Source organism: Neltuma alba, unplaced genomic scaffold, assembly GCF_004799145.2.
Source record: "Neltuma alba isolate B1F8T4 unplaced genomic scaffold, ASM479914v2 tig00011409_pilon, whole genome shotgun sequence".
NCBI classification, from domain to species: domain Eukaryota; kingdom Viridiplantae; phylum Streptophyta; class Magnoliopsida; order Fabales; family Fabaceae; genus Neltuma; species Neltuma alba.
The window spans coordinates 485,334-506,806 of NW_021636095.1; the positions used below are offsets into that span (position 1 = coordinate 485,334).

At 33.0% G+C, this 21,473-nt stretch overlaps 4 protein-coding genes across 7 annotated transcripts in view; 3 read left to right on the forward strand and 1 right to left on the reverse strand.

Moving 5' to 3' along the window:
* The window catches only part of LOC114713018 (cysteine-rich receptor-like protein kinase 10), a 31,329-nt gene extending 25,766 nt beyond the window's left edge, over positions 1 to 5,563 (forward strand). Inside the window, exons 1-7 of one of the 4 annotated variants that reach the window (XM_028897595.1) lie at positions 804 to 1,603; positions 3,470 to 3,592; positions 3,823 to 3,968; positions 4,063 to 4,273; positions 4,414 to 4,651; positions 4,747 to 4,897; positions 5,219 to 5,563. In XM_028897595.1, the coding sequence (XP_028753428.1) occupies positions 805 to 1,603; positions 3,470 to 3,592; positions 3,823 to 3,968; positions 4,063 to 4,273; positions 4,414 to 4,651; positions 4,747 to 4,897; positions 5,219 to 5,563 (2,013 nt within the window). In that variant the 5' untranslated portion in view covers position 804. Of the gene's footprint in view, positions 1 to 803; positions 1,604 to 2,805; positions 3,069 to 3,469; positions 3,593 to 3,822; positions 3,969 to 4,062; positions 4,274 to 4,413; positions 4,652 to 4,746; positions 4,898 to 5,218 lie in introns of those variants that run through there. The other 3 variants (XM_028897599.1, XM_028897596.1, XM_028897598.1) reach the window with 3 other exon arrangements.
* Positions 5,564 to 6,921: 1,358 nt separating this feature from the next.
* On the reverse strand, positions 6,922 to 8,358 carry LOC114713012 (hydroquinone glucosyltransferase-like). Its single transcript, XM_028897588.1, has one exon. The coding sequence runs from the start codon at positions 8,356 to 8,358 to the stop codon at positions 6,922 to 6,924; it is 1,437 nt and encodes a 478-aa protein (XP_028753421.1).
* A 6,427-nt stretch (positions 8,359 to 14,785) lies between these two features.
* Positions 14,786 to 15,184, forward strand: LOC114713013 (putative lipid-binding protein At4g00165). The gene has a single exon (XM_028897589.1). It carries the CDS (start codon positions 14,786 to 14,788, stop codon positions 15,182 to 15,184), a length of 399 nt encoding a protein of 132 aa, XP_028753422.1.
* Positions 15,185 to 18,586: 3,402 nt separating this feature from the next.
* Positions 18,587 to 20,216, forward strand: LOC114713022 (hydroquinone glucosyltransferase-like). Its single transcript, XM_028897608.1, has one exon. The coding sequence runs from the start codon at positions 18,630 to 18,632 to the stop codon at positions 20,067 to 20,069; it is 1,440 nt and encodes a 479-aa protein (XP_028753441.1). The 5' UTR covers positions 18,587 to 18,629; the 3' UTR covers positions 20,070 to 20,216.
* The last annotated feature ends 1,257 nt before the right edge of the window (positions 20,217 to 21,473 follow it).

Sequence of the window (21,473 nt, forward strand, 5' to 3'; positions counted from 1 at the left end):
AAATTACAAAATGTCCTGAGATGAAATGAGATTATGTATACCAAAAAAAAAAAAGAGATTATGACTATTTTTTATTTTTATTAATAAAAGTTCCTTCTTCTCACCCCATTTTTCCAATTTCTCAATATATTCAAAAAGCATATCAAGAGTCTATGCATGGCCTTCGCAACTTCGCATGATTATCAATTATGTATAATCTGTTAATAGTTTTTGGCCGCCTATGTATAATCTGTTAATAATTATAATAGTTTATATTAATCTATAAAATAATTGGTTAATTAAATTTTTGTAACACTATATAAAAATAATAAAAAGGGAAGTACTAAAATAATCAAATGATATATGAGAAATTTCGGTCAACTTTCCCTCAATAGGCATGTCGGCCACGTAACTCATCTCACATACGTCGTTTTCAGTTTTCTCAAATCAGTGGGTGCCGACTATACATACATACATATATATATATATATGAAATTTTCCAAGACGTGTTTGTATCTTTTAATTGACTTGTTGACTTGAGTAATATAAGAAGCAAGCCGAAGATGCCTTTGTATCAACAACGTACTAGCAGCCCAAAATCGCATCCTAAAGCTTCTTCTTCTCCTCCCTTGTGTTAGTCTCTTATGGTTTTGAAAAGTTTAGATAAGTTAGATTTCAAGAACTTATCAGATAAAGGTGCACCAGCAAAATCCTTGGCAACAAGATTTGAACTTACAATCTTGTGAATTATAAGCCAAATTCTTACCTATTAGATTGATATTTTTTGGCAGCCTCGCATTAATTTGTCACAACTATTCATTCTTGATGACAATCATTATTTCAATCGCTCTGCTTTCTTTCGTTTCTCATTTCATCATTCTCACTACTGCACAGCAAAACTTTCTACATCATTTGTGTTTCAATAGTGCTGGTAACTACACAAACACAAGTTCCTACGACACAAACCTTAAAACCCTTCTTTCTAATCTCACTTCCGACCCAAAAATTGATTATGGCTACTACACTTCCTCTGAAGGCCAAAACCCTAATAGGGTCAACGCCCTTGGACTGTGTAGAGCAGATGTTAAGCCAGATTCTTGTCGTAGTTGCCTCAACAATGCCACAATCCTTCTACGAAAGCTATGCCCAAATCAGAAAGAAGGATATGGATTCAATGATGGGTGCATTTTACGATACGCTAATCGTTCCATGTCTGGGATAAACCAAGACCCTAATTATTTATACTACATGTGTAACGGAAATAATGCAACAGACGACAAGTACAATGAAGTTCTTGATGGTCTAATGCGAAGGCTGAGAAGTAAAGCCGCTGCCGGCGATACTCGTCGTAAGTTTGCCGCTGGTACGGCGGCAGCTTTGTTTCAAACTGTGTATGGTCTTGCTCAGTGCATTCCTGATTTGTCTGAGCAAGATTGCGGCGACTGCTTGGAGAAGGCGATTGCGAGCATTCCCAGGGTTTGTAACAACAAGATTGGTGGGAGGATTATCAAACTGAGTTGCAATGTTAGATATGAGAATTTTCGATTCTATGATGTTGCGGTTGTCGATTCATTATCTTCATCTCCTCCAGCTGCTTCACCATCCAACACGTCTTCCCCACAAGGTACTGTTGATCTTTATATGATAGATACTTCCATGTGTATTTTAAAAATATTCTATTTGATCACCATGCCAATCTATATACTACCTCCGATCCTTAATATAAGACCCTGTTTGACTTTTATTTTGGTCCTAAATATAAAACCCAAATCCACTTTGTCTCTCATATTTATGTTTTTTTTCCAAGATAGTCCTTCTAATAATTGTAGTTCTAACCAATATAGTTTATTAGTAAGGATATTTTAGGAAAGGCAATACCTATTTATTATAAATAACTAACTTAACTTCTTTCCTTAATCTCCTCAAATTAGTCAACTGGGTCTTATAATTAGGACCGAAGGTAGTATGTTCATTTAATGCTAAATAATAACAAAGGGAGAAATCAACCAACAAGTTGGTTAAGATGGTAAGTGCTTCCATAAGAAGAAGAACACAAGTTCGAATACAGGAAAACATACTTATTAGAAGAACTTTAACTTTAACGCTCCCAACAGATATTAGTTTCAAAGTCTAAAATAACTTGAGAATATTCTGAGTTATACAAGGGGGGGAAAAAGACAAAGGGAGAAATCATACACAAGGACAACTTATATATAAGAATTCCAAAATGATCACTGGAAATAGCTTAATTCCTTTCAATTATTTTGGGACTATGCTATAACTTCTTTTTTTCTTAAATGACTTAATTGCCTTCTACGAAATTTTTGTGAAATTGGCTATTACTATCTTAGTTGTAGTTGTTATTCGATAAATTAAACTTTTTACTTATTAAACTTGTTGTCATTCCATTTTTTTTCCTTTTTCAAATTTCAAATTAAGGATATTTAAGTAATTTTACTATAAAATTTAATCCAGGACAACTCCTTAGGGACGTTACTGTAAGTAATTAGATATTTTAAGGCCCAGAATTTTATTTACAGATCTGTGAGATATTTTTGTATCTTTTTCCCAATAGATAAGACTTATAACCCATAGTCCATACATCAGTTTATATATCTTCTAATTAAATAATAAACTGATCATTTTATGAGTTATAAATAGTGTAGTTAATTTTCCCTATCAATTGTGTGAGTATACATATATATGCGACCTCAACTTCAGAGTGAAAAGACAATTATTTATATAAGTTATTACCTAACTATCACATGCTAAATAGCACTCATTTATATATATATATATATATATATATATATATATCATATCTAAACTCTTGCCATCAGGCAATTATTATTTATGTTAAATTTGTAAAGTGTGCTCACATGGTAAATAGTACCTCATCCCATGTTGATTAACGTAACACTGTATAGTTTAATACTATGCTTAATTAGGAATCCAATGTTAGTTAATTAACTTGAATAATCAACAAACGTGATTTATTTCCCAAATTCGCATAAGTTTTTTTTTCCCTCTTTCTTTTTATGTCATGGCAGGAACTTCTGCTTCACCTAAAGCTTTGTCTTCCCCAGAAAGTACTTACTCCTCTTTCTAAATTAATAAAGAAATTTCCTTTTTTTTTTCAAGGCAAAGAAGCAATTAAAGCAATTACTCTTCCGTCCTCTATATGTATGAGAAATTTATTTAGAAATGACATATTTATAAGAGTAACTAATATCCTGTTTAACATTTTTAGTATTATTTTTTTTGTTTTTTCCAAATTAATTATTGGTTAGTCTCACTTTATTGATTATACACATATTACCTTTAATCAATATTAACCTAATTTTTATCTATGTAATTCAGTTATTACTATCTTATACAAAGAAGGAGTATTAAATAGTATGAATTTTGTTTTTGCAATTTTCTCTCTGTATCTTGTCAATAAATATGTTAATTGGCTTCTGATCTTTCTTTTGTTTTTTTTGGGGGTAAGGAAATGGCAACAGTACATCAAGAACAGTCATAATCGTGGCTGTGTCTATTGGTGCTTTTATCGCGATTCTTGTATTGATCTGCATCTATTTTATGGTTCGGAGATCGAAGAAAACAATTGAAAGTAAGCCAAAATAATGTTTTCTTTGAACATTGTTAATTTTAATGGGGGTTGCTTGGATCAAAACTATGGTTTTAAAAATGCTTTTACGTTATACGAAATAAATATGTGAAAAAGTTTATCTCGATTTGTGAAAAAGTACTTTTAAATAGGACTTTTAAAAATTACTTTTTTTTTATCATGATAATGGATAAAGAAGTTCAGGTACATCTTTTGTTTGACTTTTTTCTTAGCTGATCAACCTGAAGCAAAGGATGATGATGATGAAATTAAACCAATTGAGTCACTGCAATTTAATTTCAACACCATAAGACTCGCCACAGATAACTTCTCTATTGCCAATAAGCTTGGACAAGGAGGGTTTGGATCAGTATATAAGGTAAACAACATTAAATTGTCATGTGTGTGTGAGTGTGCGTGTAGTCTGGCATTGATTAAATAATTGCACGCCCCAACTCTAATAAATAATGCAGGGCAAGCTTCCAAATGGGCAAGACATTGCTGTTAAAAGGTTGTCCATGGATTCCGGCCAAGGAGATTTAGAATTTAAAAATGAAGTGCTTTTGGTGGCTAAACTCCAACATCGCAATTTAGTGAGATTATTGGGCTTCTCCTTGGAAAAGAAAGAAAGGCTATTGGTATATGAGTTTCTTCCCAATAGAAGCCTTGATTACTTATTGTTTGGTAAGTTATAGGGATGTTTTTGTCTTAATTTGATGCATGGTGCTTCTATTCTTTCGTTTATATTGGAGGAAAATCAAAATGCATATTGTAGACGTAGTTTCAATGGATCATAGCCTTAAATAGATATGAAAATATTGCAGATACGAATGAGAGTGTTCATTTGAATTGGGTTATGCGCCACAAAATCATAGGAGGCATTGCTCGTGGCCTTCTTTACCTTCATGAAGATTCAAGATTACGTATTATTCATCGAGATCTCAAAGCAAGTAATATTCTTTTAGATGAAGAGTTAAATCCCAAAATATCAGATTTTGGTATGGCAAGACTATTTGTTGTTGACCAAACTCAAAGCAATACCAGCAGAATTGTTGGAACTTAGTAAGTATATCGCTAGCCTTATTATCAATCAAAAATCACAATACTTATTCACAACTAACACATCTAACTAAGCTCATTATTATCTTGACATTTAGTGGATATATGGCACCAGAATATGCAATGCATGGACAATTCTCCATCAAATCAGATGTTTTCAGTTTTGGCATATTGGTTCTAGAGATTGTAAGTGGCAAAAAGAACAACAGTGTCTTTGATGAAGAGAACGCCCATGATCTATTAAGCTATGTAAGCCCCTTTCCTCTTTTCACTCATGCATACATGTATTTGTCATCTTTCAATACATACACATAAAATTAAGATTGTAGGGTAGAAGAAAGTCAAAGAGAACACTCAATGAAATTATTAAGCAGGATTTTTCATTTAGTAACCTAACCAAATATTTGATTGTTAATAGAGTTCAAGGCTTTATACAATCCATGTAGCCGACCCCATTTAGTAGGACAAGATTTTGTTGTTGTGGTTGTTCTATGTATCATGACTAGCTCACATGTAATTGTAAAAGTAGCTTGGGATTAATATTTATCATTGATGATAAACTTTTTGTAGGCATGGAAAAATTGGAGAGACGGGACGGCTTTCAATTTAGCAGATCCTATATTAAACAATGGTTCAAGAAATGAAATAATGAGATGCATCCATATTGGGTTATTATGTGTTCAAGAAAATGTGGCTGATAGGCCAACCATGGCTTCAGTTGTAGTTATGCTGAATAGCTACTCTTCCTCTCTTCCCTTTCCTTCAAAGCCTCCACTTTTAATAAACACCAGAGGTTCATCAGAGATACATTTAAGGGAGTACAGTTCAGAAGCAACAAGATCAAATGAAGGAGGAAATAACTCTATTCAACAATCAGTAAATGAAGCATCAATTACTGAACTATATCCACGTTAGAATAAAGCTGCAATTATTGAAAATTCCCCTTGTTTTTTTATAGCCGTGGTTTAATTTTAATTAGATGATAATTTCTTAGCCATTGATCCTATTTTTGAATAAATATATTTCTTTATTTTCTTTTTACATTAAAGAGTTTTGATGATTTGGGTCGAGAGATCATAAATGTCAAGGCGTATGCACATTATTTGAATTTAAAATAGAGATAATTGCAGATTGCCCGCTTAATTAATAAAGTTATGGATAAAGTTTTTAGACTAATTTTTGTTTTATGTTTTTTTTTTTTTGCCATCTTGGATTAATATCTATTGGCCTAATAAATATATTTTTATCATGCAAACAAATTAATCAAGTTATTTGGTGATCTAATTCTTAATGTATTATTTATCCAGAGCGAAATGTTAGAATGATATGATTATACAACTTCTATAAATGACTTTACTACTCAACAAACATTTATAAGCTAACAATTTCACTACTCAACAAAATAAGAAAAATGATACTCCTCCAGTCCTTACTATAGGACCCAATTCTTGAATTAGTTTTGGTCCTAAATATAAGACCCATTTATCATATTTATCAATTTTCTCTAAATTACCCATATAGATACTCCCTCAACCATAATCAAATAGAAGAGGGAGGGGAGGTATTAAAAAAGATGATTATGGTGTTTTAAGAAAAATGTGTCACTTTTCTTATAATTAACTAACTTACCTAACTTCCTTAATCTAATCAAATTAGTTAAATGGGTCTTACATTAAGGACCAGAGGAGTATAAAAATTTATAAATTATACTCCTCCGGTCCTTAATATAGGACCCAATTGTTGAGTTGTTTTGGTCCTAAATATAAGACCCATATCTCATATTTATCAATTTTTTCTAAATTACCCCTATAGATACTCCCTCAATCATAACCAAATAGAAGAGGAGAGGGGTATTAAAAAGATGATTATGGTATTTTAGGAAAAATGTGTCACTTTTCTTATAATTAACTAACTTACCTAACTTCCTTAATCTAATCAAATTAGTTAAATGGGTCTTATATTAAGGACCGGAGGAGTATAATTATTAGGTTCCTCTAACAATTTCACCTAAGGTGGCAGAGTCACTACCCACGATCTTGATTTTTGGAGACAGTTTTTTCGCTTCAATAAAATTTACTAGCAATCTAAATAAATATGGAAATGACAATAAAAAATATTCGACAAAAGCAATAAAAGTTTGTTTCTACTATTTCTTTCCCCACAACAATTTTTCTGATTTTGGATTGACCAAGAACCAAATTTAATATTCCAATACGAAACAGTAAGCTAGAATCAATAACTGGAAAACAAAACCAAAATATTAAAAAAAATTATCATTTTTCAATCCCACCAAAATTTTTCCACTTGAGTGCCATTTGACAGAGTATTTTTGCAGAGGAACCAAATTCTTCACTCAGTGCATTAGCAGTAGCATCATTTAAATCCTTCATTCTTGCACGAATCTCTTTACCTTCTTCACCTTCCATCAAACTCTCTATCAATTTTGCAATTTCTCCCCTTTTCACCATGCCATTTTCGTTAACCTGTGGCCTTAATGCCACCTTCAGGCCATTGGTTACTAAAACAGCATTCATTCTCTGCTCTCCAAACAATGGAAAAGCTATCAATGGCACTCCCTTCTGTATGCTCTCAAGAATGGAATTCCAACCACAATGACTCAAAAACCCACCAATTGCTTTGTGGCTAAGTATTTGAATTTGAGGTGCCCATGAAGGAATGACCAAACCTTTGCCTTTGATTCTCTCCAAAAACCCTTCTGGTAAGAAATCTAAAGGATTCCTGTTTTCAAAACCAAGATAAGTGGCACTAGCAATTTTACTTGGGGCTCTCACAACCCATAAGAACTTCTTACTACTTAGTTCCAACCCGAAAGCAAGTTCATTAAGTTGATCTTGAGACACTGTCCCTCCGCTCCCAAATGAAACATATAGAACTGATCTGGCATTTTGATTGTTCAACCATTTTAAACAATCCGATCCGTTAATATCTTGCTCACTACATAACCCACTTTGTAATATGGGTCCTACGGGGTAAATCTTGGGCTTTCCTTTGAACTCTTCTTGTAAGGCTTTAATTGTCTCAGTTTCCAATTCTGAGAAACTATTAACAAGAACTCCATCAGCATGACTGATTCTTCTGCAACGCTCAAGAAATTGCTCGTAAACTATGTTGCTTCGATCTTGAAGAGAGTCTATGAGATCTCTTCCCTGTATTGGCACACAGCCTGGCATCTCTATGGGATCTTGTAGGTCTCTGAACTCCACAGAGATTGTCTTCTCCAACATTGGTGCACGCAAGTAAAGAGATGAAGCCATGGCAGAAAAGGGGCAGTATACATAAGATAATATATTGAGTTCGGAAGCAATTTCTAGTGCTTCCAAGGCAAAAGGATCAGCAATCAAAGCTGAAAGGCCGTCTCTTGAGCTCAAGGATTCCAATTCCTGACGAATATATGGCAGTGAGAGAGTCACTACCCGTTGAATTTGGACTGCAATATGAACTGGCTGATCGTTTTGGTGAGCAATAATGTCTTTTTCATGAACTGGTGGGAGAAAAATGGAATGTATATTTGAAGGAAGAGTTTGAAGGTAGGCTATGGAGGAAGAGGAAGGAGACCCAAGTGTGGGAATGATGCAATTAACATGAAAATCTGGGAATAGCTGAACAAGTCGCTTGGAGAACTCAATAAGTGGGACAAGATGGGTGAGTCCTGCACTGGGAATAACGGCTATGTGAGTTTTTTTCTCCATGGAACTTAGCTCTCAGCAATTGGCTTTTCTTCTAAGTTATCGATTGCTTTGGTGGGCAACAAAGTTTGTTAATCTATTTAGTATGTGAAAAAACATGCTATGGGGAAAATGAATGGTTCGCCTGCAAATTCTTTGAATCTTCCTGAATTGTCATTTGGTTGCATACGAGTCAAAATGAAAGTTCTTTTCTTTCATATTCTTCTCTCCACTTTCTTCCCTCTCATTCTTCGATCTTAGTTGAAATTGGAGTCATAAATTTCGGCGGCCATCATGTTCATCAAACATAATAATTCATTAATTTACATGGAACTCAAAGTAACGTTTTATGACGGTATAACTCAAAATTCAAAGGTTGCTATTACTTGGATAAACAAGCAAAAGGAAATTAATGTTTGACATGTATGTCACTTATATGCTTGTTTGCATATCGAATGTGTTTTGATATTATACTACTACTTCCTATCTTTGATGTGAAAGCCAGTTAGAATTTGGATTTGATCATAAATATAAAACCTTGCCTACTTTATCTTCCAAATTTATAATTTATTATCTAAAATATCCATATTGATTATACATGTTAAAGGTTTCCTATTTAAGAGTAGTTATAGTTATGCTTTCATAGAATTAATTTTTTTTCTCTATGTCTAAATATATGTTTTAAAAGATAGGGGGTCGATAGGGATTTTCTCAAAAATCCTAGCTTGAACTTTGATCACCATTATATATTTACAATATTTCACAAACTAAATATCATTTTGACATGAACTTATTTCATTTAACGGTGGATTTATCTATTCCAAAACAAATCATTCCTTATGAAAAATTTTCAAATGAAAAGGCTTTAATTATTTGAAATTTAATAGTAAAATAATATGGATTTTACATTACGACATTTTGACACGATTTGATTATATATACGACAAACACATTACAACAAGTTAATATAATTTTTGGCCGATCAAGTTTGCTCTTATTTTGATTTTGATATCTAAAGTTTTAAATCCTAAGTTTTCATCCCTCAAGTTTCTTTTCATTTAAAACATCAGTCTCTATAATTTAATAAAAATTCAGACTATTGTGTCTTTTAAGAGACCAAAACTTATGGTTTGAACCTTAAGGAACTAAATTAAAAGTGAGAACAAACTTGAGAAACCAAATACTCCTCCGTCTTTAATATAAGCCTATTTAACTAATTTAATTAAATTAAGAAAGTTATATAAGTTAATTAATTATAAGAAATATAACATGTTTTTCCTAAAACACCATAATCATCTTTCTTAATATCTTTTCTTCCTCTTCTACTTAATTATGGTTAAGGGAATGTCCATAGGGATAATTTAGAAAAAACTGATAAATATGAGAAATAATTCTTATATTTAGTACCAAAATCAACTCAATAATTACGCTATATATTAAGGACCGGAAGAGTATTATATTAACCCTATTACACCAATAATAATAACTTTGGTAATATAAAACTTGTTTTATTGACAAACTAGACACTTATCACGTACAATTCTATCATCAGTAGATCATTTGTCGAATTCCGAGTTGGAACGTTGAATAATGTATGCCCAATTAACTAAATAGAGCAGCTGACTGATAAGAATTGCAAACGGGTCGATTATTGTGTGGAAAACATTGTCTGGTTGTTCCATCTGCTACTAATCAACTATTGGCCTTTAAATAGTCAATTGTGACGCCCACAGCAGTTGCCCGTTTGCGTCCAACAACCGCTAGTGCGGCATAAAGGCTTTTTCACACTAGCTGAATCGAATTTGGGAGTCAACTGCCCCATCTCTGCTGCTCTTTTTATTACCCTTCAATTTTCTTGTACTTTCCAAATATGTTTTTTTTGCTTCTTTTTATGATTAAATTCTGCATAAAATGAATGAAATTTTAATATCTTATGGACAAAAAAGGTACTATTTTCAATTTTTTATGATTTTTCAAAGAAAAGGTACTCTACAATTTGTGTAGTTTCTTTTTAATTTATATGCAAATTTCTTGAAAAATCATTAAAAAAAATTGAAAACAGCACTATCTTTTACTAATGAGATATGAAAATTTCACTCATTTTATGTAAAATCTAGTGATAAAAGAAATAAGAGAAGAAAAACATTTGGGAAGTGGGAAAAATTGAGGTGTATTAAAGGTTTCTTGTAAAATATGCTAATAGTCTATAAATGAATCGTTTAAGAATTGGTGCAATAACCTGTGTTAGGAAATTATAATTTTCCTATGAGATCATCGAAAACAGAACACTTTTTTTCCTTTTTGAAAAAATACGTATTAGGCAAAAGAATATACACACACTATACTTGTGGAGAGAGTTCCAATGTGAGAGTAGATTTTGTTCTCTAGCCTCCCATACGCCAATATACACACTCCACGTGACTACAGGTAAAACTAAGAATGTTCAAAGTAGGCCTATCGTGATTCCGACCATATTGGGACAGGTCCCAAAATTTTTTGAAACGGGACAAATCAAAATTAGACCAAAAATAGGATTGAGATGGAATGGGGTAGTAGTATTTTTCTTTTTTTTATCATATTATAATTGTTGGATACTTAAATACTAATTTTCCCCAAATGCAAAACTTTTTGTATTGGAAGATGTATAATTCATGTCGTCATCTTCTTCAAAGCGTAGTCCAGAGAAGCAGCTTAGAAAATTTTAATTTTTTGCTATAATGCAGCTTATTAAGCTGGTGGTAAAGGCAGGAAGAAATATTTTATTCAGACATATCAAGGGAAAAAAAATTTCGCTCGGAATGGTGAAAAGAAGGGTTACTATAAATTTTAATCACTCAAATTTATTCTTATTTTGGTTTTGGTCTCTCAAATTTCAAACCATAGGTTTTGGTACCTCAAAAGGCAAAATGGTCCAAATTTTTATTAGATTATAAAAGCCAATGTTATAAATAAAAATAAACTTGAAGGACCAAAACTTATGGTTTGAAATTTGATGGGCTAAAATCAAAATGAAGACAAACTTAAGGGACAAAAATTTGCATTAACCCAAATAAATTCTAGAATTATTATGCTACTAATTATCATTATTTTTTTTTGGTACATCAGAAAACAACCTAAAGAAAACTCCTTGGGATTAAAACCCAAACAATCCTTTTTCACTAAAATTCTCATATCACTCGGACAGATATCAAAATAGAAGGAAACAGAGATCCCCTGTTTGGCTAGCGCATCAGCAACTTCATTAGCCTGCCTTCCAATAGAGCACAGCTTGATCTTCCAATTGTACTTCAGCAAACTATGAATCTGCATCAACAAAAGGCTACAGCAGTAGGTGGGATCATTCTCAGCTAGATAATCAGTCAAAGCCTTTGCATCAGATTCAAGTATAACCTTCTTGAATCCAAAATCCCAAGCTAACTTCAGGCCCTTAAATATGGCCCAAGCTTCAGCCTCAAGGACACACTGCATGAACCAATCTGAAAAGAGAAACCAACAATCCAATTCCCACAACGGTCTCTAATAACACCTCCACAACCAGCTTTCTTGGAGGATTTTGAAACAGCACAGTCAACATTTAATTTGAACCATCCTTGAGGTAGAGGAGACCAAGAAACAGAGCAAGCCGTAGACTCCTTCACAGCATGTTTTATTGGTTCAGTCACAACTGTAAAATTCTGCCAGCTATGATTGATCACAGCAGGAGAATCTATAGGATTTACAAAATTAGCATTAAAAGTTGCTTTATTCCTCCAAAGCCAAAGCTTCCATAATGAAAATCCCCGGCCCAAATTCCAATCATCATTCCCATCAAGACCCATGTTTACCTGAAGATTAGGGCATTAATCCACTCTCTCAAAGATGTCGGGAAAAAAAATCTATTCACATATTTATGATCCACAAGAGAGTTCCCCACAGATTTTGCATAGTCACAGTCCCTAAGAACAGGTAAAATGCTTTCCACATCATTGAGGCATTAAGAGCACAAAGTAGAACATTGGACCATCTACTACTCCAAAGATTTGCAGGAAGTCTACCATGAAGGACTCTCCAAATGAACACCCGAACCCTTTCAGCACCTCTCCATTTCCAAATAAGTCTATAAATCGAGCTATAGAGAGTAGTAGGATTCTCCTCGATAAGAAAATAAGCACTCTTTATACCGAATATACCAGCCTTTGAAGCTTTCTAAAACATCCTCCCCAGCAGAATCAAAAGGGGGCATAACACTGGTAAGGCTAGCAAAAACGTTTGACCTGAACCACATGAAGCAACTTTGAAAAATCCCACGTACCATTACCAACCCAATCAGCCACAACGCTATTTTGTTCTTCAGATAGATCCCTTAAGCAAAGAAACAAAAAAGATACTTTTAAAAGGGTCAAGCCCAAAAATTAAAAATTAAAAAAAAAAAGATCCATTGAACAGCCCACCTGCAAGTAGAGCCGGGAAAACGGGCCGAGCCCGTCGGGCCGGCCCTTTTAGACCCTGAAATTATGAGGGTCGGGCTTGATATTTTTCTCTTAAAATGAGAAATAAGCCCTGGAGGGCCGAGGGTTTAAAAGGGCCGGCCCTGGAGGGCCGCGGGCCGGCCCTTTTAAGCCCTTTTATAATCTTTTTAATTTTTTAATTTTTTATATAATATTAATGTTATTAATTTCTTACATTGTTAATAATATTTCAAATATTTAGTTATTATTATCATTTTAAAATTAAATTTAGTTTTAGACAATAATTTATCAATTAAATTTTTAAAAAATGGATTAATTTGGACTTTAATAATGATTTGATTTATATTATATGCGTTGATATTTTTAAACTATATATATATTTGATAATAGAATATTTTTATACTTATATAACTTGTGATTCTATAATTTGAATTAGAAATTCATGAGTTTCAACAACAGTATTTCTCACATTAAAGTAAAATAATAGTTAGATTGCAAAATTTAAAAATAAAATTCTTATAAAGAAGAAAAACTTGATATTTTTGTTACGAAAGAAAAGCATACTTATGAAGAAAAATAATTAATTATAGTGATGATGAAGTTTCAAAAGATTAATGATAGTGTTTATTTATTGCACAATTGCATTATAGATAAAACTTTTAGATGTTGTTATCTTGTTAATGAATGTTTTAGATGTTCTTAGATGTTGATGAATATTTATATATGATAATATTTTATATTTTTTACTTAATTTTATTCATATTTATGTCTTTTATTAATAATTTCATTGTTTTATTTTTATATTTTTATAAAAAATATGATAAATATAAAAAATAGTATTTTTTCTTAAACGAGCCAAAAGCCCGCGGGCCGGCCCTGGCCCTGTAGTTTAAGGGCCGGGCCTAGCAAATTGGAGTATTTTTAAAATTTCAGCTCTGGAGGGCCGGCCCTTTTAAGCCCGCCAGCCTTGAAGGGCCGGCCCTGATTCCCGGCTCTACCTGCAAGGCAAAAAATGTTAAAAAAAACAAAAGAAAAATACAGGACAGGACGGGACATTAGACAGATTTCGTGTCCCATCCTTATTTATCGGGATGGGCTTGTCCCTATCCCGTTTCATGAGCAGCCCTAAGTAAAATTGATCCCACCAAGATTGTAATGAGTGTAAGTTTAAAGGGAGAGCTCTCAATCTGAAAAGACTAATCTATTATAAGAGAGAGTGTATTAAACTTATAAACCCTAGAACACTTATAAGACTCCCTAGCGTAGGACTCATAACAATGCACTCCCCCGAAGGCCAAAGTTCCCGGGTGCTCAACTCTACGGCATTTCACTCTGTTTCCTATTGGTCAAAACCCTCTGCAGGTGGCTCTCTTTGATTGGTTGAGTCTTAATGAAATCACCAATGTGATAAGTATAAGATCGAAAGGAAAGTCTTATCCTAAAAGACTAACATATTAGGAAGAAAAATCTCTTAAACTTATAAACTTCACGATACTTGTGGGACTCATAATAAAGATTTCAAATAAGTAGAGGGGGAAAGTACAAGACTTTTACGTAAAGATTTAAAATAAGGAGAGAGGAAAAGTACAAGACTTTTGCGTCATACATTTTTTTCCACGCTTATTTGCGCTTCAAACTTAGATGGGCTTGGGTTTTAATTTACCAAGGGTGAACTAGGCGTAAACCAACAACTTATGCTACAAAAAAAAAAAAAAGGGAATTAGTTTATGTCTGTTCACCATTTAAATCAAATTCACACGATTTTAAGGAAAAAGAAAGAGAAGGGAACAAAACAAAATACGGAAAATGATTTATATAACAAAAGCTGTGGTTTTTCCTCGTGCTTGATGCCAACAACACAGCAATCTAAATCAGCAACCATATCCATATACGGTTCAAACCTAGCCACACAACTTCCACAAGCAAAATAGTCACAATAATATCCTTTAGAGCTATAAAATAATTCCAAAGCCATAACATAAACTTCAAGTGAGTGAGAGAAAATGATGAATCCAAAGCTATCTGCAAATATTATCCTCTCATTTTTCCTTATCTTCTTCCATTGTGTTGCGGGTTACAATCTCGCGTGCCCTCCAAACACTTCTTGTTCTTCTTCATCTTCTTCTTCTGCATCGAAGGCTGCAGAGAAATGCCCCATGGATACACTTAAGTTTGGGGTCTGTGGAAGCTGGTTGGGGTTAGTGACTGAGGTTATTGGGAGCAAACCAAGTGAGAAATGCTGCACTGTTGTGAAGGGCCTTGCAGATCTTGAAGCTGCACTGTGTCTGTGCACAGCCATTAAAGCCAATGTGCTGGGAAATAATCTCAAAGTTCCTGTTGCTCTTAGTTTGGTTGTTAATTCTTGTGGGAAGAAAGTTCCTGACGGATTTGTTTGTGCTTAATTAGAATTAAATGTTCTTGAGTGTATTTAATTGGATTAGATAATTGTAAAATTGTACTGGAGTAGAGAGTTGGTGACGCTTGTTTATATTTCATTTGAATTACTTTAGGGTGTTCCAAACTCTTATTTAGTTACTTTAAAATTTAACTGAACTCAGTTTGGAAAAACAAATTATTTGAAATTGATCTTCCTATATGTTTAGTAGTTTTATGTAGAATTATTGCAAGGCGTAGCAACCTGACTAATATTGTAGTGCCCTTTTTGTATGACACTTTCTTTCCTTCATTACGGAACGAGAGTGTCACTCTTGTTCAGCAATCAAAAATCATGTCTTTTTTTTAAAATTTTTATAAATCAATGGAGTCCTTTAATTACAAAAGTTATAAATAACCAATGAAATGGACGTAACGTATCACTAAACAAAAGTTGCAAAATTGGTAGCATTGTTAATTATTAAATAAGATTTGTTCGTAGTTAATAAAATATAGAAATAGCTAAACAAAAGTTTAAAAGAGAGGCATTGTTATTGTTAATTATTAATAAAATTTGTTAATAGCTAATAAAATATAAGTGAATAGCTAAACAAAAAGTTATAAATGACTTGTAGTCAAAGTGAAGTAGTTAGCATATAGTCATCATATATAATATACATGTGCGCGCGCGCATGTGTATTATTTTGCAATACTTTGATAGTAAATCAAAATCCCATGGTCTTGAGAACTTTCTTTTTTCTTTAAAAAAAAAAAAAAGAAGTATTTTTTTCTTGAATTTTAAAATCCCATTTTGAGATTTCACACCTAAGAGGAATTATTGAATTTCAGTGTATCAATTTGGCATTCCATAATTTCAAGGTTTGTTTTTTTCATGTCATTTTTCCTAATAAAAAGTAATAATAATATAAAATTTATAAATATCCACTTAAATGTCTTCTAATTTTGGGTTTTGGACTAAACCATTGGTTTTTCTGTTTTATACATAGACAATCCAGTTCGAGATACTATCGAATACTAAATATGAGTACTAAATAGAAGGGAGCAAAACTGAACCGTAACTGAAAATCGAACCAGAATAAATTCAGTTTCAGTTTTGTGATTCGATTATTTCAATTTTTGATTACCTATTCAGTTTTTATTTTTAACAATTCGGTTTTTAGTGTCTAGTTCAGTTATTAAAAAAATTCGGTTAAAACCAAAAACCGAAACAAATGTATAATATATTTATATTTAATAAATATTATTATAATAAATACATATGGGTGTAAGTGAGCTCTTTAAATATATTTATATTTAATAAATATGGTTATAATAAATATTATTATAATAAATCATATGAAATAATGAAATATAATTAATTAATGGTTGTAATTGTGTTTTATTATATTTTTTAATTTAAAATCATTTTGACATTTATATATTCGGTTAACAGAATAACCAAACCAAAATATTTTGGTTAATTCAGTTTCAATTAATTTGGTTAATAGGTTTCAATTTAGTATTTAAAATTAATTCTATTTGATTATTTAGTTAATTCAATTATCATCCAAAACTAAACTGAAAAATCAAATACTCACTTCTAACGTCATACACTGAACCATTGGTATTTTAAACCTCCCTTTTTAACTGTATCTGAGCCCAAGCTAATCCAAATCAAAGCCAACCCACTACTGTGCAAGAATTGGATTCTCTCCACTATCCTTTCCATCCTCTTCCCCTCCACTATCCTCCTTTTCTCTTCACAACCATTAGATCAAAACTCCAATAATCCAGATTTAATATTTTATAACATTTTATAAAAATAAATATTATGATAAAAAATAAATAAATAAATTTAAACTGTTAAAATCTAATTTGAACAGTTCATAACTACAGGCTGTTATGATAGAGCAAATTTTTTTTCAATTCTTTTATTACAATTGTGAACTGTTCAGATCATATTTTAACATTTTAAATTTATTTATTTATTTTTTTAATGACATTATTTTTATAAGATGTTAAATCTGAACCATTAGAATTTTGATCCAATGGTTGTGAAGAGAAAAGGAGGATAGTGGAGGGGAAGAGGATGGGAAGAGTAATGGAGAGAATCCAAGTCCGAAATTGACTAGGATGGTTCTCCTATAGAAAGTTACTGCTCATGACCTACACATTATTAAATATACATAGGAAAATACTTCAGATAAAGTATGATTGTGTATTTATAGTTTTTTCACGTAGGTTATAATCTAAATTGTTAAAATTGTATTTAAAAGGCACAGATTTCTGTGCAAGTATTGAAGTCAGTTCCAGGTGTCCCTATAATGAAAGGAAACAAATATAGTTTATAGGGTAAATATGATATATAATATTGAAAAATAAAGCAGAAATCAATAAGACAAGCGGAGGCATGGTCCCATTTTTAAATTAATTTTAAGATTAACTCCCTCGACACTGTCAGGAGAGGCAGCTGGTGGAATCAGGATGACGCAAGTTCAAACGCAAGGCTTCCATGAGTCTAGCTGGAGTCAATTGGAATTGGATTCTCTCCGACAGATGGCGGTGTGTAACATGGAATTAGATTCTCTCCACTAAGAATCCAAGTCCGAGTCAATTGCAGATGGCGGCGCGTAACATGGAATTGGATTCTCTCCACTAAGAATCCAAGTCCGGAGTAAATTGCAGATGGCGGCGCCTAACATGGAATTGGATTCTCTCCACTAAGAATTCAAGTCCGGAGTCAATTGCAGATGGCGGCGCGTAGCATGGAATTGGATTCTCTCCACTAAGAATCCAAGTCCGGAGTCAATTGCAGATGGCGGCGCGTACCATGGAATTGGATTCTCTCCACTAAGAATCTAAGTCCGGAGTCAATTGCAGATGGCGGTGCGTAACAGCACCCAGCGCTTGGTTTAACGTGGGGATGCAACAACATGCCCAGCACGGACTTGGATTCTTTCCATTACCCTTCCCATCCTCTTCCCCTCCACTATCCTTCTTTTCTCTTCACAACTATTGGATCAAAATTCCAATGGTCCAGATTTAACATCTTATAAAAATAATGTCATTAAAAAAATAAATAAATAAATTTAAACTGTTAAAATATGATCTGAACAGTTCACAATTGTAATAAAAGAATTGAAAAAAAATTTGCTCCATCATAACAGCCTGTAGTTATGAACTGTTCAAATTAGATTTTAACAGTTTAAATTTATTTATTTATTTTTTATCATAATATTTATTTTTATAAAATGTTATAAAATATTAAATCTGGATTATTGGAGTTTTGATCTAATGGTTGTGAAGAGAAAAGGAGGACAGTGGAGGGGAAGAGGATGGGAAAGATAGTGGAGGAGAAGAGGATGGGAAGGATAGTGGAGAGAATCCAATTCTTTCAGTTTCTTCTCTACAAAAACATATGCAGAGCGTTTAAGCACAAAAGGGAAGGCCTTATTGAGAGCTAATCAACCCATAATGGAGAAAACAACTCAAATCGCCGTCATAGCCAGTCCAGGATTCAGCCATCTTGTTCCGATTCTTGAATTCTCCAAGCGACTTGTTCATCTTCATCCAGATTTTCATGTCACCTGCATCGTTCCAGCCTTCGGATCTCACTCGCCTTCCTCCATAGCCTGCCTTCAATCTCTTCCTTCAAACATCCATTACATTTTACTCCAACCAATTCCCAAAGAGAGAATTTCTCAACCCGATATTCTAGCATTCCAAATCGAAGGCACAGTGACTTTATCACTTCCATATATCCACAACGAACTGAAGTCCATGAAATCCAGAGATGGCCTCGCAGCTTTTGTTGTTGATATTTTTGCCGTAGATTCTCTAGCCTTCGCTTCAGAACTCAACGTCTTCTCTTACATATACCTTCCACAAGCTGCTATGGTGTTTTCACTTTATTATTATTCATTACTTCTGGATGAAACGGTTTCTTCAGAGTTCAGAGACCTTAAGGAACCCGTAGAGATTCCAGGTTGTCTTCCGATTCATGGGAGAGATCTTCCTACGGTGTTTCAGGATCGGTCCAGCTCAGCCTACAAGATGTTTCTAGAACGATCCAGAAAGTTCAGTCTTGCAGATGGAGTTCTCTTCAACAGCTTTGAAGAATTAGAACCAGAGACCATAAGATCTTTAAGAGAAGAAATCCAAGGGAAGAACAAGACGACGAAGAAGAAGAAGCCTCAGTTTTTTCCTGTCGGACCCATTATACAAAGTGGGTCAAGCAACGACACAAACGGATCAGATCGCTTCGATTGTTTAATATGGTTGAACAATCACCCACCTAAATCTGTTCTCTATGTCTCGTTTGGGAGTGGTGGGACCCTGTCTCAAGATGAGATCAATGAACTGGCTCACGGATTGGAACTAAGTGAAACAAGATTCTTATGGGTTCTGAGATCCCCAAGTAAAGTTTCTAGTGCTGCTTATCTTGATACCTCAAATCAGAATCCTCTTGATTTCTTACCAAAAGGGTTTCTGGAGAGAACTAAAGAACGAGGTTTGGTTATTCCTTCATGGGCACCACAGATTCCAATTCTTAGACACGGTTCAGTTGGTGGATTCTTAAGTCACTGTGGTTGGAACTCAACGCTTGAAGGTATTGTTCATGGCGTGCCGTTTATACCGTGGCCACTTTTTGCAGAACAGAGGATGAACGCCGTTTTGCTGACCAATGGACTAAAGGTGGCTGTGTGGCCAAAGGTAAACGACAATAAGAATGGGATTGTGGAGAAGGAAGATATTGCAGAAGCCATAAGGAGGTTGATGATGGAAGGAGAAGAAAGCAATGAGATTCGTGCGAGAATCCATGCCTTGAAACTTGAAGCTGTTCGTGCGTTGAAGGAAGATGGACCCTCCACAGTGACTTTATCTGTATTTGCTGACAGTTTGAGAGAGAAATAACTCGAAACGATTTTTCGTTTCATCTGTTCTCTTTGGGGTCAAGCATCGAAACTTGAAGAGTTAGCCTTAATAGCAAGACAATTTTACTCTGTAATCGGAGTTTAATTTGAATAATTATTAAATAGATGACTTATAATTAATGAATAATCAGAGGTGTGCAAGTGTTTTTCATTTTGTTTTTTTGGCCTTTTCTCTTGTGGATTTTTTTTTAATGTTTATACGGACGATTTGAAGGATACGCAGGTCAAGACACTGATGTTTGATTTGGTGCATCGAATCTTGAATGTAAAAGTTCTCTGTCGGCTAGCTTGAAGCTTCCCAGCCAGCCATCGATGAGTCAGATTCCTGAACAGTGAACACACGAGTTTTATCTTGAATAACAATGTTGCTACTCTAAAACTAAATTATAATTTTAAAAATAATTTTACAACATACAAAATAAATATGTAAAAAAATTTATTTTAATTTATGTGAAAATTTTTTTTATTAAACCAAACACTCTCTTAATATAAAATTAGTTCACTAAACTAAAGAGATTAGAAAAGTTAAATGAATCAATTTAAAATATTATTTATCTTTTTTTTAAACTGATATGTCTGACTTATAAATTAATGTATAATATAATAATATATATAAATATTTTAAAAAAAATTATCAAACACATATTATAATTAAGTAATTTTTTATTTTTTTATTTTTTAAAATTAATTAACTAGTTTTTATATTATAAACTTGATGTAGTATGTTGTAAAGAAAAAAGGTGTGAGCAAAAATGTGAAAAATTAATGTAATGAGATTAGCTAATAACTGATGAAGACAAAAAAAATTTTCAAAAATTAATCTCTTCATTTTTTTTCTCATTTGAAATTTATTAGTCTCTAAACTTTTAATTCAGGTATCTCAATTCTTATAATTTTAAGTCGATTATAGCTTAGTTTCTAGGCTTCAATTTGATACAACTAAATTCTTACAATTGAACCATTGAAAAAATTAGTCTTTATATTATAAAAAAATAAAATTATATATTTTATATTAATGTGAAAAAGCCTCTACTTAGATAGATGTGTGAATTGGGCAATGAATTGATCTTCATGCATGTTCCCTTGTTAAAGGGCATAGAACTCTGCTTCCTGCTATTATCTCACCTCCATTGAAAAGAAATAATCAAAGAAAAATTCTTGAATTTATTCCAAACTATTCTCCTGTCATCCCTAGACCTTACACTACGCCACCATTGCTTTGCTCTTTCTTCTAATAGAACCTTGGCAACCTGCACCTTCTTAGGCACTACAATTCACTGTACTAAATAGGGTTTCCAATCGGTCTACCAAGCCTCTTCTTCTACTAAATTCAAGCTACTCTTGAAAATTGGAGGGTTAAAGCGGCCTATATACTTTCAAACTA

Coding starts and splice junctions, on each gene's coding strand:
- LOC114713022 (XM_028897608.1), top strand. CDS start 18,630: ATGGAGAAAACAACTCAAATCGCCGTCATAGCCAGTCCAGGATTCAGC.
- LOC114713012 (XM_028897588.1), bottom strand. CDS start 8,358: ATGGAGAAAAAAACTCACATAGCCGTTATTCCCAGTGCAGGACTCACC.
- LOC114713013 (XM_028897589.1), top strand. CDS start 14,786: ATGATGAATCCAAAGCTATCTGCAAATATTATCCTCTCATTTTTCCTT.